Here is an 18,179-nt window from a genome sequence, read left to right as displayed (position 1 = left end):
TTTGTCTGCGATTTGTTTATCTTCCTTGATGTACCCTTTTCTTCCCTGGTCGTCCAAGGGTCCGACTGCCTCTTTTGCAGGTTTTTTCCCTTTCACGTATCTAAAGAAGGGCTTGAAGTTTTTGGCCTCCTGGGCTATTTTTTCCTCATAGTCCTGTTTTGCATCCCTCACCGCCTTGTGACATTTCTTCTGATCATCTTTATGTTTGTTCCAGGCTTCGGTTGTCTTTATGTATTTCCATTTTTTGAAAGAGTCCTTCTTTTCTTTTATGGCTTCCTTCACCTGTTTGGTAAGCCATGCCGGTTCTCTTTTGCTCTTTGATCTCCGATCTTTGGAAATCCTCGGAATGTAGAGATCTTGTGCTTCTGTGATAGTATTTTTCAGTAGGGACCATGCCTGATCTACCGTTTCAAGTTTGTCCACCTTCTTTTCGAGTCGTTTTTCTACCATGGCTCTCATGCTATCGTATTTACCCTTTTTAAAGTTCAATGTGGTGGTTAAGGTTTTGGCATGTTTCCCTTTCCCGATGTCAAGTTTAAAGTTAATTACATTGTGATCACTCGTTCCCAGTGGAACCATGACTTCCACTACTGTTATCGGTCCCGTGAGGCCATTTAGGACCAAGTCCAAGGTGGCGTTGCCTCTTGTCGGCTCTTTTACCATTTGTTCCAGGAAGCAATCCCCTAGCACCTCCAGGAACTTGGCCTCCTTGCCGCAGTTGGAGGTTGCTAGTTTCCAGTCTATCCCTGGGAAATTGAAGTCTCCCAATATAATTACATTGCCTGTCTTGCATTCTTGTTTGATTTCCTCCATCATTTCTGAGTCAGTTTCCTCCGCCTGTCCTGGGGGACGATAGTAAAGGCCAATTTTCGTATCTACTCCAAATTGACCAGGAATCTTGATCCAGAGTGACTCAAGCTTCTCTTTCATTTCTGTTGTAACCATTTCAACAGAATCTATTCCCTCCTTAACATATAGAGCAATACCTCCACCTTTCTGCCCTACTCGATCTCTTCTATACAGCTTGTATCCCTGTAGTACTGTGTCCCATTTGTTTTCTTCATTCCACCATGTTTCTGTTATGTCAATGATATCCAATATGTCATGTCTTGCTATTGTCTCTAGTTCCCCCATTTTGTTACCTAGACTTCTAGCATTCGTATACATACATCTAAGTTCCCTACATGTTACCTTTTTGGACCTTCTACTCTTGGCCGTCCCTGTAGTTTCAATTATGATATCCTTTACTGCTCCTGTGTTATCACCCTTGTTTACTGTGTGGTCGTCCCCTCCTGTGTCTGAATTGTCCCTTCCTGCTTTTTCTCCCTTATTTGCCGTGAGGTCGTCTTCTCTTGTGTAGGAGTAGTTTTCCTTGGCTTCTTCGTCGGGGCATCCTGCTATCCGTGCCATCGACCGGTGGTCGACTGTCGGCTTTCCCCTATCTTTCAGTTTAAAGCCTTCTCGATTGCCTTCTTCATGTTGCCTGCCAAAACTCTTGCTCCTTCTTTGTTGAGGTGTAGTCCGTCCCTTCTGTAGTACTTGCTTTTTCCCCAGAACGCCGTCCAGTTGCGCACGAAGTCGAAGCCTTCTTCTTCGCACCATTGTCTCATCCAGGCGTTGATTACTTGCAATTCCCCTTGTCTCTTTCCATCCGCTCTTGGTACTGGGAGGATCTCAGAGAAGGCCACCTTCACCTCCCTGATCTTCAGTTTTCTTCCAAGTGAGCGGAGCTGGCCCTTCAGCTCTTCCCTGTCATACTTCCGCCCGCTCACATCATTTGTTCCCACACAAAGTCAGAGGCGTGAAGAAAGTACAAGAGATTTATTACGGTATACCGGACTCTAGTGCAGTTAATAGCCTGCCTACTATAGTGTCAGAAACAGGAAATACACGGACTTTTATGCCCTTTTTGCAAACTAATATATGCAAAAACTACAATTTTCATTTGTTACTTCTATAACTTTTCTACAATTATTATTGGTCCTAAGCTCACACTAGCAGGTCACTTATCTAACTCTTACAGTTCTAAATGTTAAATGTACAGAAGGGCAGGGTACATCATGGCTCAAGCTCTTATCTATTTAGCTTACAATGTGGTAAGATAGGGACATACATTTTAAGCAGATGAAGTCAATAGATTGTACACTGTTTTCAGCTATGTAGGCCAGAGCAATATTTTAAACAACAGTTAACCATTTCATGACCCTACATCAAGTCCTCAATCTAGGAATCCATGATTACATATAGACGAAAAAAAAGAAAATTATTAAACAATTTAGCAAGATCTGATACAGATAGTGCTGGAGAAGGAGCTTCTTCTATAGTTATTGAGCACTTGATTTTCCTTCATCCAGGCGGGACATTGCCAGAAAAGCACTTAATTGTTGAGGTTCAAAGAAAACATATTTAACTGAACGGTGGCAAATTATACACTTGCAAGGATGTCTCAAATAAAATGTTGTCCCCAGTAAAGTGACTCCTAGTCTCAGGGGAAGAAATTCTCTACGACGCTTTTGAGTTTCCCTTGAAAGATCAGGAAACATTTGAATTTTACATCCAAGAAATTCTTTCTGTTTGTTTTTGAAGAAAAGCCTCAATAACCACATTTTATCAATTGAAAGAACTACTGTTATTATCATTGTAGATGGTATTGCAATGTCTCTGTCTGATGTTTCCAAAATTTCCGATACATTTAATGGAGCTTGATTGGTCATTTTAATCTGTTGCTGTTTCCCTCCTTTATTAGGCAAATAGTAGACTTGGGAAAAAGGTAGTAATGTTTCCTCTGGAATTTGTAAGATTTCCATTAGGTATCTCCTAAACTTCTCCCTAGGAGTCACCATCGTTAATCTTGGAAAATTAATTAATCTTAAATTATTATTTCTTGCATTGTTCTCAAGTATCTCTAACTTCTTCCTAAGATTCACTTGATCCTTAACAAGGGATTGTTGTACTTGTTTAGTTAATAATAAGTTTTGGTCAAGCTTTTGGATTGAGGATTTTGAAACTGTCAGATCCTCTTTTAACACCTGGAGCTCTTTAGTATGTTGAATCAATTTTGCTTCAACATATTGGAAATTGGAGCTTATAGTCTTTGTAAAATTTGTAATTAAATCCCATAGGGACTCAAGAGTCACTTGTGCTGGTTTATCAGGAATTAAAAACTTTTGCTGAATATAGAAATGCTCACTATCTGTAGATACTGTTTCTTGGCTTTGTTCCAGTTGGATATCTTCACCCCCGGTAGCTGGCACTCCCCCGGTTTCTCCCACAGAGGCACTCTGAACCAGGGGCTCTGTCTCCAAACTCTCCGACGGTAAACTCGCCTCTAGGGAGAGTTCCTCCCCCATCTCCGGGGTTTCCTCCTCCCCTGGAGAGCTGGTAAAACGGGGCTGCGGGGGTGGAGCTCTCACGTCGGGGCTGAGCGTGGTGTCTGGCCCAGGAGAAGCGACTCTGGTATCGTTGTGACCAGATGCCCTCAGCAGGCTGGTTCCCGGTGTTGCAGCTGAAGCTCCCTGCATCCTCTGTTGACACTGCTCGATGGTGCCAAAGGTCGGGACATCGGGGCGTCATGAGGCGCTAACGGTGCTCCTGCCTCTCCTCTTCGGCATCGCTAAAGGTAGGCTACATGAGCTGCAATAGTTAATAGGAAAAAAGCTTTAAGTGGTGCAGTTCAGGTGCGATCCTCTCAGCATTTCTGTACCGCAGTCATCTTGGAATCCAACTGACCTCTTGTTAGTTCCTTAACCAGCTGCTCCATAAAGCAGTCCTTGATTTCATCAAGGAATTTTATCTCCCTAGCATGCCCTGATTATACATTTGTCCAGTCAGTATTGGGGTAGTTGAAATCAAAGTACATAAAACTTTATCCTCTACTATTGAGGAAGAGGCAGCCTGAATACATAACACACATGGTGGAGAAAAAAGACCTTACATAATATCGAGGAGCTTGACATATTAGCTAACGCTAAAATCCAGTAAGCTCTCTTGTCATCATTGGTTAGAAAAAAACTGCACCAGTGCATGCAATTAATGTATTCCCCTTCCAAACAAAAGGTCAAGTAACACTCAATAAAGGGTAAAATACATTATCCCAGGACAAACAGGCAGCATATTCTCACAAACAATCTTGCTTGAAGAACTGAACTTCAGAAAGTTTGCGACTGCCACACAGCGTATGCATGAGTGCCTTCCTGCCCGACGTAGGGCATGCGTCTCCTCAGTTCTAGTTTTTCCATGGAGCTGAGGTCTCTACTTTGAAGCTCGGCGCGTTTAATTAGTGCTTTTCAGCTGCGGTTTGTCTTTTTTGTCGAGTGTATGCTTCGCATTCTTCTTTTCTCTATAACTAAAATATATATTTCTTTTCGTTGCATTTTGAAGGTTGGGCTTCGATTTGGCTGAGGCCGTCTTTACCTCCATGTCCCGTCCGATAACCAGATTCAAAAAGTGTAGCCGGTGTCAGCGCACAATTTCGATTACAGACCCACTTAACTAGTGTTTACAGTGTCTGGGCCCAGATCACTGTGCAGGGTCTTGTGTGCGCTGCGCCACGTTAGAGAAACGATCCCTGAAGAACCGTCAACAGGAAAAAATCTTCAGGAGCATGGATCCTGATAAACCATCAGCCTCGGCTTCAATATCGATGAAGCCTGTCTCGACCAAGTCATCGTTCTCGGGAAAGGCTTCGACATAGAAGACATTGACATCGAAGACATCGTCATCACCCGATGTATCGATGTCTACATTGATGACACCAGCTTCCTAGTTGGAGTCTGAGGCCATACAGGCATCGAGTGTAGTCGTGCCGGCCGTTCATGGACCACTTAGACGGCTTGCCTCCAAATCCTGAGGCATCGATGTCACCTTCGCCGGAGCACACGACACCACCGGTGATGCCGTCTAAACCGTCAGTATCGGTGCCTGATTTGAAAGATATGCTCAAGGATATCTTTCACAGGGAGTCTAGTAACATGATGGCCAAAATTAATCCCGCATCGACACCTTTGCCAAAAAAGCAAACAGGATGCTGGGAAAAAAGGGATGGTTAACAAGACTAAGAATGTCATAATGCCCCTGTATCGCTCCATGGTGTGACCTCATCTGGAGTATTGCGTTCAATTCTGGTCTCCTTATCTCAAGAAAGATATAGTGGTGCTAGAAAAGGTTCAAAGAAGAACGACCAAGATGATAAAGGGGATGGAACTTCTCTTATATGAGGAAAGACTTAAACAGTTATGGCTCTTCAGTTGGAAAAGAGATGGCTGAGGGGAGATATGATTGAAGTCTACAAAATTCTGAGTGGAGTAGAACGGATACAAGTGGATCGATTTTTCACTCCGTCAAAAATTACAAAGACTAGGGGACACTCGATGAAGTTACAGGGAAATACTTTTAAAACCAATATGAAGAATTTATTTTTTACTCAGAGAATAGTTAAGCTCTGGAACGCATTGCCAGAGGATGTGGTAAGAGCGAATATCGTAGCTGGTTTTAAGAAAGGTTTGGACAAGTCCCTGGAGGAAAAGTCCATATTGAAAAAGACATTGGGGGAGTCACTGTTTGCCCTGTATTGGTAGCATGTAATTTGCTACACCTTGGGTTTTGGCCAGGTACTAGTGACTTGGATTGGCCACCATAAGAATGGGCTACTGGGCTTGATGGACCATTGGTCTGACCCAATAAGGCTATTCTTATGTTCTGTTTTATTGGAAGGTGTCAAATCCTCGAGGCTGTCTCGGCATCGTTCCTCCTCCTCAAGGCACCAAGGCTTAAGCATCGGTCTTCAATGGGCAATTCTACACCTTCATCGAAGTAACATCGAAGTTCAGAGCGGAAATTGACATTGCCTCGACATCGATCATCGAGGCAAGATGTGCACTCTAAGCATCATTCTTCGAGGCAAGAATCTCCTTCCCCTAAGCAGCGAAAATTGAGACACAGATCATCGTCTCAGATTTGATTTTTGGGACTGAGGTCATCCTCTCCCAAGAATTGATCTTCGAGGCAATGGTCCTCCTCTTCTCGACACTCATCGAGGCAGCAGACTCCAGTGTCGAGGCATCATTCTTCAGAGCGGCCTCAACAATCGAGGCATGAGTCCAATCTTTCATCTCCGACTCCTCAGTCAGGGAAGTACGTTTCTAAATGAAAACATTCTTCACCAGCACGCTCTGTTAAGAGGAAACTCTGCATCTCCAGTCCCTTCCACACCACATCGTTGCAGAGGCCGCTATTCTTCTTCTTTGCCTGAGGACTCAGATATTCATTTTCAGTATGCTCCTGCATCTTACTCCGTGCCAGAAAGTTCCCACAGGCAGGTTCTCATTCTTTTCCTCAGAGAGAAACTTTACCATCTGAACTGGTGTCTTTCACCAGATTTCTTCATCAAATGAGTAAGGATCTTCAAATTGTTCTGGAATCCGATTCTAAATACACTAAGGAGTACTTGGACGAGTTGGAACTGTCTCATCTTCTTATGGAGTCTCTTAAGTTGCCCATGAATGTTACACTTAAACATACTTTTAAGCAAAATCTGGATACTTCCTACTCAGTTCTAGCAGTGCCAGTCAAGCTGGATTCTCGTTACAAGGTAGTTCAGTGTAAAGGGTTTGAAAAGCCTCAACTTTCACACCATTCTTTGGTGGTTGAATCTTCTTTAAAGAAATCCAACTTTTCTATGCTGCAATTCCCCCTGGATGTGAAGGTAGAACAATGGACAAATTTGGTCATAGATTGTATCAAAATTCCATGATGACAAATTGAATTCTGAATTATAATTTTGTTTTCACCTCATATTTGAAATTTTGGATTAAAACCATGCCTTCATATTTCAAATATTTGCCTTCTCATCGTATATCTGAGTTAAACTTATGTATCATACTCTCACGCAACTCGGAGTGCACATGGTCCAGGCAGCATATGATGCCTTTGAGATATCTTCAAGAGTCGTAGCATTTTCAGTGGCTATGTGATGGTTGGCATGGTTAAGGCTGGTAGACATTGGAACATAATCTCCAAGACAGATTAGTAAACATCCCCTGATTTGGAGAAGAACGTTTTGGAGAATCCATTCAGGATGCCTCTAAACATTTGTCTGAGCATGAAAAATGCTTTGCCTCCTTATTCAGACCAAAACCTAAACCTTCGGCTTCCAGGGGATTTAAGCCTTCCTCCTCTTACCAGAGGCACTATCCCCCCTAATTCTGCACCGTACGCCAGACCACCGCCAAAGAAGCAGTCTCAACAACAGCAACAACGTCAGCGGAAGCCTCAGACACCGGCTGCGGCCAAGCCTGCACAGCCTTTTTGTCCATCTCAGCCAGAGCATAACATCAATCTCTCTGCCTCTGTCTCCTCCTCCTTCCCATTGGAGGTCACCTACACCACTTTTATCAACAAAGGGAATTGATGACTTCCGACCTCTGGGTGCTCTCCATCAAGGAGGATTATTCTCCTCATTTCCTGCAGATTCCAACAGATCACCCTCTAGGAGAGTTTCCTTCCAATTCGTCGCAGACCCCCCCCCCCTTCTTCTTCAGGAAGTACAAGCTCTGCTATCTTTCAATACCATTGAGAGAGTTTCTCTGGAACAGCAGAACATGGGATTGTATTCCCATTACTTACTTGTGTCGAAGAAGACGGGAGTTCTGTGACCAGTATTGGATCTCGGAGCTCTCAACAAATTTGTCGTCAAAAAAAAGTTTTGGATGCTGTCTCTGGCATCCTTGTATCCCCTTCTGGATCTCAACGATTGGTTATGCTCTCTAGATCTCAAGGAGGGTTGCACTCACATTCCCATTCATCCAGCCTCTCGTAAGTTCCTCAGATTTCGGGTGGGAAATCATCCCATTATCAGTACAGAGTACTGCCTTTTGGCCTGGCATCATCTCCCAGAGTTTTCACCAAGTGCCTGGTGATGGTAGCAGCAGCATTATGAAGTCATGGACTCCAGGTTTTACCATATCTGGACGACTGGCTCATAAAAGACCCTACGTCTCAGGGAGTTACTGTAGCGACACAACAGACTATTTGGTTCCTGCAAAATTTAGGATTTGAGATCAATTTTCCCAAATTCCAGCTGCAGCCCTCCCAGTTCATTGGAGCTATACTGGACACTGTGCAACTCAGAGCATTCCTTCCTCAACAATGTCAGGATGCACTCGTACACCTTTGCCAAAAAGTGTCTACCCGCACTTCATTCTCAGCAAGACACATGATGGTTCTCCTAGGTCACTTGACTCCTTTTGCCAGACTTCTCCTCAGAATTCCTCAGTGGACCCTGGCTTCTCAGTGGTCACAGGCTTTTGACCCGCTTTCTCAGCACATTACAGTGACCTCTTCTCTACGGCAATCTTTGATGCTCTCGTCCAATCTTTCCATAGGTTTGCTATTCCAGACGCCTCCTCATCAGTAGGTCCTCACAACAGATTCCTCGACCTATGCTTGGGGGTGGGGGGGGCTCTTCTCGATGGTCTCCATACTCAAGGACATTGGTCCGCCACAGACTATTGACATCACATCAATCTGTTGGAACTCGGAGCAATCTTCAATGCTCTTAAAGCTTTTCAGCATCTTCTTCACGATCAAGTAGTGCTCATTCATACAGACAATCAAGTAGCCATGTACTACATGAACAAGCAGGGAGGAACAGGATCTCTTCTCCTTCGCAAGGAAGCTCAGAAGGTTTGGAATTGGACAATTCTTCACAACATTTTTCTCTGAGCTGTCTACATTTAAAGAGAGAAAAACTCACTAGCGGACAAATTGAGTCATCTCCTACAACCTCACCAATGGACACTCAATTATCCGTCTCTCCATCACATCTTTTCTCAGTGGGTGACTCCTCAGATAGATCTTTTTGCATTTCCCCACAATAACAAGCTGTCCCAGTTTTGCTCCAGAATTTACTCTCCTCACCACCTGGAGGCAGATGCTTTCCTTCCGGAATGAACAAACAAATTTCTCTATGCATTCCCTCTCATTCTCAGGACACTTGTCAAAATGAAACACAAACATGCCACCATGATTCTGATTGCTCCTCGGTGGCCCAAATAACCTTGGTTCTCCCTTCTACTTCAACCCAGCAGCAGGGAACCACTTCTACCAATATTTCTGTCTCTGCTTACACAGAGTCATGGTTCTCTTCATCCCAACCTGCAGTCTCTACTTCTGATAGCTTGGTACCTCTCAACATAACTTCAAACCTGCAGTTTTCTCATTCTGTCAGAGACATCTTAGATGCTTCCAGAAAACCTGCCACCAGGCAATGTTACAACCAGAAGTGAACTAGGTTTTCTGCTTGGTGCAATCTTCACCACAAGGAGCCTCAGTCTACCTCCTTGTCTTCAGTTTTGGATTACCTATTTTATTTATTTCAATCTGGCCTCAAATCAACCTCTTAGTCTATCTCAGTGCAATTGCTGCTCTTCATCAGCCACTAAAGGGGAATCCTCTTTCTGCTCATCCTGTGGTTTCCAAATTTATGAAAGGATTTTTCAATGTCAAACCACCTCCAGTGGTTTTGGACCTCCAATGTTCTTGCTAAATTGATGAAGCCTCCATTTGAAGCAATGTCTACAGCTCATCTGAAATATCTCACTTGGAAAGTTGTCTTTCTCATCGCTCTCACTCGCGCATGTGCAGTGCAGCAGTCACAAACTTTCTGAAGTTCTTCAAGCAAGATTGCTTGTGAGGCTGTCCGCATCAGGGCTCCGAAGATGACGTCCCCCATATATGAGAATATCTACCTGCTGTCTCTGGATAACATCTGTTACGGTAAGTAACTGTTCTTATTGTGGAAGTGAAACAGCATATACGTTCAGAACGGTTTACATGAATTTATTCAGATACTCAAGCATTTTTCCCTTTCTGTCCCGGCGGGCTCACAATCTATCTAATGTACCTGGGGCAATGGGGGGATTAAGTGACTTGCCCAGGGTCACAAGGAGCAGCGTGGGTTTGAACCCACAACCCCAGGGTGCTGAGGCTGTAGCTTTAACCACTGCGCCACACACTCCCCTATGATATTGCAATAGTCTAGTAGGCCTAGTATTAGTGCCTGGACCAGGAGTTTGAATTGTGTTCTATTGAAGAATTTTTGTATTTATCTTAAGTTACACATAGCCGTGAAGGCTTTCTGTACTGTTTTGTTGATATGTAGTTACTTGGTACAGCCTCTGTCTATCATTTTTAGGTGGGGTTGTAAGGATTATGAGATGGAGTTTATTTCAGGGTTCGTTATGGTAGGGGTTCTCTCGTTTTTGAGAAATAGGAACTTTGTTTAATCTGGGTTTAGTTTTATTATGTTGTTTTTCATCCATTGTTTGTGTTTCTAGTGTTTTGTTTAGTGCGTTTATTGCTGTGGGGGGTCGGTTAGAACATAACATAAGAAATGCTTTCACCGAATCAGACCCTTGGTCCATCCAGTCCGGTGATCCACACACGCGGAGGCCCAACTAGGTGCTTCATAATGAGACCTTGTTTATCTGTATCCCTCAATGTGATTTGCAAGGAGGTATGCATCCAACTTGCCCTTGAATCCTATAATGGAGGTCTCCGTCACAATGTCCTCCGGGAGAGCGTTCCAAGCATCCACCACTCGCTGTGCGAAACAGAACTTCCTGACATTTGTCCTGGGCCTGTCGCCTCTCAACTTCAGTACATGACCTCTCGTCCGAGTCACATTTGACAACGTGAATAACGATGCATCTTGCTGGATTTTATCTAGTTCTTTTAGTATTTTAAACGTCTCTATCATATCTCCACGCATTCTTCTTTTCTCCAGAGTGAACAAGCTCAATTTTCTGAGGCGTTCTTTGTAGCTCAAATTTCCCATACCTTTTACTAGCTTTGTAGCTCGGTTATATCTTTGTAGCTTTCCAGCAGGGTTATATCCTTTTTTAGGTAGGGAGACCAGTGTTGGATACAATACTCCAGGTGTGGCCTAACCATTGCTCTGTAAAGCCGATCTACTTGTGATTCCCTTCTTGATCATGCCCAACATCCTGTTCGCTTTCTTTGCAGCCTCCGCGCATTGTGCCGACGGTTTCAGTGTCCGGTCTATCAGTACCCCCAGGTCCCTTTCCTGTTCGCTCTTGCTCAATGTCACACCTAACATTTTGTATTCATGTTCCTTGTTCTTCGTGCCTAGGTGCATCACTTTGCATTTTTCTATATTGAATTTCATCTGCCACTTTTCCGCCCATTTCTCTAGCTGGTTCAAATCTCTCTGGAGTTCTTCACTATCCATTTGTGACCCAACTGACCGACATAGTTTCGTGTCATCTGCGAACTTGATTATGTTACTCGTTGTTTCCTCTTCCAGGTCATTTATGAATATATTGAATAAGATTGGCCCAAGGACCGAGCCCTGGGGCACACCGCTTGTCACCTTTTCCCAGTCCGAGAACTTCCCATTTATGCCTACCCTCTGCAATCTGCTTTTCAGCCAATTCGCTATCCATCTTAGTATATCCCCCTCAATTCCATGGCTTTGTAGTTTCTTCAGAAGCCTAGCATGTGGAACCTTGTCAAACGCCTTCTGGAAGTCCAAGTATATTATATTGGTTGGTCGAAAGGAAGGAGGATGGTGATATCTGCATAGCTGTATGATGTTATGGTTAGTTGGTCTAAGCAGGTGCCTAGTGAGGCAATATATAGATTGAAGAGTGTTGGACAGTGGAGATCCTTGGGGCACACCGCAGGGGTTGTACCAGGATTCTGATTTTCCTTTATTTGTTTTTACCCTGTAGTTTTTTGGATTGTAGGAATCCTTGGAACCATGTGTGTACCCTACCTGTGATTCCTATTGTCTCCAATATTTGTAGTAGTATGTTGTGATCAACCAGATCAATTGCTGCAGTGAGATCTAGTTGTATGATTAGCATTTTTTTTGCCATTGCTCAAGTGTTGGGCTGAATCCAGGAGAGAGCCTAGTAGTGTCTCTGTGCTGTAGTTGGTCCTGAAGCCTGATTGGGAGGGGTGGAGTATGTTGTGTAGTTCTAAGTAGTCTGTGAGAAGTTTTGCCACTAGGCCTTCCATGAGCTATAAGACTGTAATTGGAAGGTAGATCTGTTGCTCCCTTAGGGTCTTTCAAGATAGGGGTGATGATGATTTAACTGAGATCTTGTGAGAAAAGGCCTTCAGAGAGCATAGACTGTATCCATTGCGTAAGGTGAGTGCGGAATTTCAAGCTTGGGGTTCTTATCAGGCATTGGGGCAGTAGTTGAGGTTGCATACTGCATGGCTGTATTTATTGTATAGTTTTATGTCGGACCATTGATTTTGAGAAGTCAGACCAGGTTCTGTTCGATACACTTGACTCTTTCTCTGTATGGGGGATCTTGTCCAGTTGGATTGGGGTTCCAGTGAAGGTATCCCTAGCTATTAGGATTTTGTTTCTAAAAAATTCTGGTAGTTGGGAGGCAGATGGAGGGGAGGCGTTGTTAGTGGCCAGATAAGGTTTGGTGTTTGTAAGTTCCTTTAATAATTTGTATAATTTTTTGGTGTCTTGGATTTCTAAACCTATTTGGTTTATGTAGAATGTTTTTCTTTTAGTTTATTCTTGTATTATTTGTTTATTTTTATTCAGATTGTTTTTGTGTGTTCTTGGTTGTTTTTTTCTCTACTCTTTCGAGTCGCATGCTTTGTCTTTTGAGTTGGAGTAGTTCATTGTTGAGTTGATGCCCCTTTTCATGTGTGATTTGGAGATCTAGGATTTTGTAAGAGAGGGCTTCTAGGAAAGAGATAAGGTTTTCTACTTGTTTCGAGGTTTCGTCCTCAAGATGCAGATTTAGATCTCCTAGGAGCAGGTTGTATGCAGATGTTAGGGAGTTACGGAATATGAATTCTTCGAATTCATGTTTTGCTGTGTTCAATTTCCCTGGTGTTATGTAGCAGAGAAGGCAGATCATAGTTCCCTTTAGTGTGTCACTTGAGAGTTGGCAGGCTAGTAGGTCCATGTAGGAGGTGGATGTTTTGTCTAATATGTTTGTTTAGGGTGATTTTGGCTATGATAGCTAGCCCTCCTCCTCATTTTTTGTCTCTGCAGATCATCTGTATTTGTGGTCCTGTGGACAGACCTCCGTTAACCGTGGGTCATTGTCAGATGTTAGCCAGGTTTCTGTGAGGAAGAGGCATCCTAGCTTTTCCGTTTCTAGCCAGTCTTTTATTTATTCTGTCTTTGGGCCTAGGGTTCTGACATGTTATCTGTGTGTATTCTGTTTAGTTGTTGCGAGTTGTTTGTGGATAGATGAGAGTTTGATCTGGGGTGGGTTTTTGTCTGGGGGGGGGGTTTGGTGCATTAGTTGGTCTTCTCTTCCATGTTTGTCATATCTATTTACAATTTGCTCAGCAACTGGCATAGATAATTTGCAACATTTCAAATCAGCCTGCTCTGAATTTAAGGAAACCTGTATCAGGATGCTGTCTTTTCCTTCTATAATGATATCTTTTAAAAATACCTTGTCTCGAACCATGCTCTTTTGAGCGACTGTCGGCCTTCCCCCAGTTTCCCCAGATTGTGAAATTTGGTTCAAAGGTAAAGTCCTGGTTTTTGGTACGAAAGTTCAAAGTTCGCTTCCTAGGTCGCTCTTAGAAGTATATATCATACAATTTTTTACATCCAGAAGGTCTTTACCTTTACTGTCTGGTTTCTTTCCATCTTCATCTAGTACTAGAAGCCATCTGGGCAATCCAAAGTTAGCTTCCATTATATATGGATTCCTCATGCTCTATTTCTCCTCAGGTCGCATCCAAATTCATGGTTGCTTTTTTTTTTTTTTTTTTAGCTAAGTTAGGCAACAGTTCTTTTTCTCTTGCTCAATCCTTTGGATTCTGAGTTCAATACTCGACTCACCATATCACAGTGGACAGAGACTGGATACTTCACATAAATTCGCATATCCTCTCTGGGCTTCTTTTTTTTTTTTTTTTTACTTCGTTAAAAGAAGCATTCAATGACTTCTCCTCTTTCCTACTTCTTCAGTACCTTTTGACCTCCAACTGCTCCAGCTTTTGTTGGTCCATTTTTCCTGCAGTTATCTTGAGAAGTATTGCTTCTCCTTTTCTTTCTTTGCACTCGTAATGCTCGATAAACCTCAAGCATTAGCTCTATTCACTTTCCCAAGACATACCAGAGTTCTGAGACAGCCCTAAGGGGGAGAACCGCTGACATATGATCCCCAGGTCAGTCACTCTTCCTTTACAATTTCTTCCACATCCTCCCGTCCATATTTATGGAGTTTTTTTCTTTCCCGTTTCTTCCTACAACATTTTTATATCAACGGAAACCACATTTTACTTGCTTTGCCATTTTTTCTCTTTCGATTCCCATCTATGTCGACCTGGGACAAGAATGGCTTCAACTAGTTTTCTGATCTGGTCACTTTAATGCCTCATTCCAGTATCCAATTTACTGTTTCTTCTTAGATTTTTTTCGGCAACTCACTCTCCTATTGTGGGATTCGCCTGCCACTCTGAGGTCGGCTTCTATTTCACAGCCTCCATTCACATCGGTTTTGCAAGTTCTTACCTTTCACTCGTGCCGAGGACAGTTGTATACCACTTATTAGTCCTCTTTATTTTTCCTTCCCTTCCTCTCTGCCTACTAACATCAGACATTATATCTGATTTTGTGGCATGGAAGCCAACTTTGTCTCGATCCCCTTTACTTAAGCTAGGGAGTCCCATCTATGAGAATATGCTGCCTGCTTGTCCAATGATAAAAAACAGTTGCTTACCATAACAGGTGTTATCCTGGAACAGCAGGCAGATATTCTCACAGCCTGCCCACCTCCCCTAGTTGGCTTTTTCACTTGGGCATAGAATTGACTACCATGCGAGTGGGCATTGGGCAGAAAGGCACTTGTGCATGGGTGGTGCGGGCATTCTTAAATCTTTCTAAAGCTTGAAATGACAGTACACTTTAGCACTGTCCATACCAGGCTCTGTGGATGATGTCACCCATCTGTGAGAATATCTATCTGTTGTTTCCAGATAACACCTTTTACAGTAACTGCTTTAAAGCAATAAAAGAAAAAGACTGAAACTTACTGCTAATAGTGCTAGGCTAAATGAGGTATACCCTTCCTGATGTTTGACTTACATACATTTTTCTCTTGTTCAATTTTCCTTAGGACTTAATGAAAATAAAACGAAAAGACACAGATTTGAAACAAGTGCAAGCCCAAGCTCAGGGAACACAGACACGTCTCAAGTATTCTCAGAATGAACTGGAACTGATTAAAAAGAAACATCTTGCTAACTGCTACAGGGTAGAACAGAAATATTAACCCAACTTTGCTCTTAACCTAACAAGTGCCATTAAAAGAGAAAATTAATAAACTGACTAGATGCTAGATGTAGTACAGTAGTACCTTGGATTACGAGTATAATCCGTTCCAGGAGCATGCTCGTTTATCAAAGCGAGTTTCCCCATAGGAAATAATGGAAACTCGCTTTGATGTGTTCCCCCCCCCCAAGAACCAGCATTGCTCCCCTCGAAGGCCACCCCCTGCGATCCGGCACCTCCCCCTGCCTCGAACCGGCACCCCCCCTGCCACGATCCGACCCCCCCCAACACGATTGGGCACCCCCCGACACGATCCGACATCCCCCCGACACAATTGGGCACCCCCCCGCCGCTTCTTACCCTCATCTGGGCACTCTAGAAGATCGGACTCCTCGTCTGCTGGGCCTTGAGCATCTGAGCATGCTCAAGGCCCAGCGAGTTCACGTTCACGTTCAGAACGTGAACTCGCAGGCCTTGAGCATGCTCAGATGCTCAAGGCCCAGCAGACGAGGGCCGATCTTCAAGAGTGCCCAGATGAGGGTAAGAAGCGGCGGGGGGCCCAATTGTGTCGGGGGGGGGGGTTCGGATCGTGTTGGGGGGGGTGCCCAATCGTGTCGGGGGGGGGGTCGGATCGAGGCAGGGGGGTGCCGGATTGCGGGGGGGGGGGGGGTGCTCGTAAATCGAGCCATGCTCGGTTTTCGAGGCACCAATTTTGCAAATGTTTTGCTCGTCTTGCAAAACACTTGCAAACCGGTGCACTCATAAACCGAGGTACCACTGTACTGTATTAATATTATTTTGCAATTACTATGATGTGAAAAGGTTTCCCCCTTCCTGGTTTCACCTATTATTGCAAGTGTGTCATATTGAATGGTTTCTGATCTTTAAACAGTCTTTAAATTATAATGTCTCACATTTGAGAGATGTCATCTGATGAAGCCTTTGGCAGCACTCTACCGCAGTAGCCTAGCGAAGGTGAGCAGCGCCCAGGGCGATGGTGCCGCTGCATGCGCCCCCTTCCTTGTACCTTTTTAACTTTGGTGCGAGCAGCCACCAACTTCCTACCCTGTCTAGTTTAAAGTTTATCATGTTGTGATCGCTCGTCCTAAGCGTGACCATGACTTCTACTTCTTTTGTCTGACCAGTAATGCCATTTAGGACCAAGTCCAAGGTGCCGTCTCCTCTCGTCGGCTCTCCCACCATTTGTTCTAGGAAGCAGTCCCCTATCATTTCCAGGAACTTCGTCTCCTTGCCACAATTTGAGGTTCCCAGGTTCCAGTCAATCCCCGGGAAGTTGAAGTCTCTCATGATCATTACATTGCGAAGGGCTTCAAGAAGGGCCAAGTCACTACACCTAAGGAAACCAGGGAAGGACAGCAAACAGGCAGAGAGGGATAGAGAGAGAACACCAACAGCAGGCAGAGAGAGAGAGAGTGGGGACACCAGCAGCAGGCAGAGAGAGAGTGGGGACACCAGCAGCAGGCAGAGAGAGAGTGGGGACACCAGCAGCAGGCAGAGAGAGAGAGAGAGAGAGTGGGGACACCAGCAGCAGGCAGAGAGAGAGAGAGTGGGGACACCAGCAGCAGGCAGAGAGGGAGAGGACACCAGCAGCAGGCAGAGAGGGAGAGGACACCAGCAGCAGGCAGAGAGGGAGAGGACATCAGCAGCAGGCAGAGAGAGAGAGAGAGAGAGAGAGAGGACACTAGCAGCAGGCAGAGAGAGAGAGAGAGGACACTAGCAGCAGACAGAGAGAGAGAGAGAGAGGACACTAGCAGCAGACAGAGAGAGAGAGGACACTAGCAGCAGGCAGAGAGAGAGAGAGAGAGGACACTAGCAGCAGGCAGAGAGAGAGAGAAAGAGAGAACACTAGCAGCAGGCAGAGAGAGAGAGAAAGAGAGGACACTAGCAGCAGGCAGAGAGAGAGGACACTAGCAGCAGGCAGAGAGAGAGGACACTAGCAGCAGGCAGAGAGAGAGGACACTAGCAGCAGGCAGAGAGAGAGGACACCAGCAGCAGGCAGAGAAAGAGAGAGAGGACACCAGCAGCAGGCAGAGAGAGAGAGAATGACAATGGAAGCAGAGGGAAACCAGAAGATGAGCTTTCCAGTGTTCTGCACACACTGTCATATGTATGACTACCTCCCCTCGGGGAGACAGTCATATGTATGCGGTCGGTGCCAGGAGCTGGAAAGCTTGAAGAAGGAAGTAAAGCAACTAGAGGACAAGATACAGGAGCTAGAAGGACTTCACACTACAGAGGACCCAATCAGGACAGCTATAGACTTCATGAATGAGAGACACATTGAGGAGGAGGTCAGGGAACTCAAGAAATTAATTGAGGAAGCCTACAGGAGGAGAGTGGAAGAAAACAAACTTCAGATGAACGATGAAGTTACACCAACATGGAAGGGAGAACAAGAAGCAGATGACCTCATAGAAGACACCCACAGAGGAACATCGCACGAGGGGGAGAAAATGGCTAGTCGATGCCCAGGAGAGGAAGCAGCGACCGAAACAAAACCTAAAGAAGGGAAAGTCAGCGATCCTAGTGGGAGACTCGATCCTGAGGCATGTGGAAAGCCATATAGCAGGAGGGAGAGAGGATCGACTGGTGACCTTCCTCCCAGGAGCGAGAATCAAGGACATCATGGACAAAATTGGAAAGATCCTGGAAGGAGCGGAGACGGAAGAGACCACAGTAATGATCCACATCGGGACGAACGATGTCAGCAGGAGAGACTACAGAAGAAGCACGCTGATAGAACAGTTCAAGATTCTGGGAAGGTAGCTGAAGATGAGGACCCATAAGACAGCGTTCTCAGAGATCCTACCAGTACTGAGGGCAGTTGTGAAAAGGCAGGAGGAATTACAATCAATAAATGCGTGGATAA

At 44.6% G+C, this 18,179-nt stretch overlaps 1 protein-coding gene across 3 annotated transcripts in view; it reads left to right on the top strand.

Annotated features, from left to right (window-relative positions):
- SMC1B (structural maintenance of chromosomes 1B) overlaps positions 1-18,179 on the top strand; it is an 896,774-nt gene that overhangs the window by 465,675 nt on the left and 412,920 nt on the right. For 2 of the 3 annotated variants that reach the window (XM_033952100.1, XM_033952102.1), the window contains exon 13: positions 15,135-15,272. The exons of the other annotated variant lie outside the window; for it this stretch is intronic. In XM_033952100.1, coding sequence (XP_033807991.1) covers positions 15,135-15,272 — 138 coding nt within the window. The remainder of the gene's footprint in view (positions 1-15,134; positions 15,273-18,179) is intronic. 3 annotated transcript variants of the gene reach the window in all.

Source organism: Geotrypetes seraphini, chromosome 7, assembly GCF_902459505.1.
Source record: "Geotrypetes seraphini chromosome 7, aGeoSer1.1, whole genome shotgun sequence".
Classification (NCBI taxonomy): Eukaryota; Metazoa; Chordata; class Amphibia; order Gymnophiona; family Dermophiidae; genus Geotrypetes; species Geotrypetes seraphini.
The sequence above is the reverse complement of the archived record's forward strand: the minus strand, read 5'-3'. Positions and strand labels throughout refer to the sequence as shown.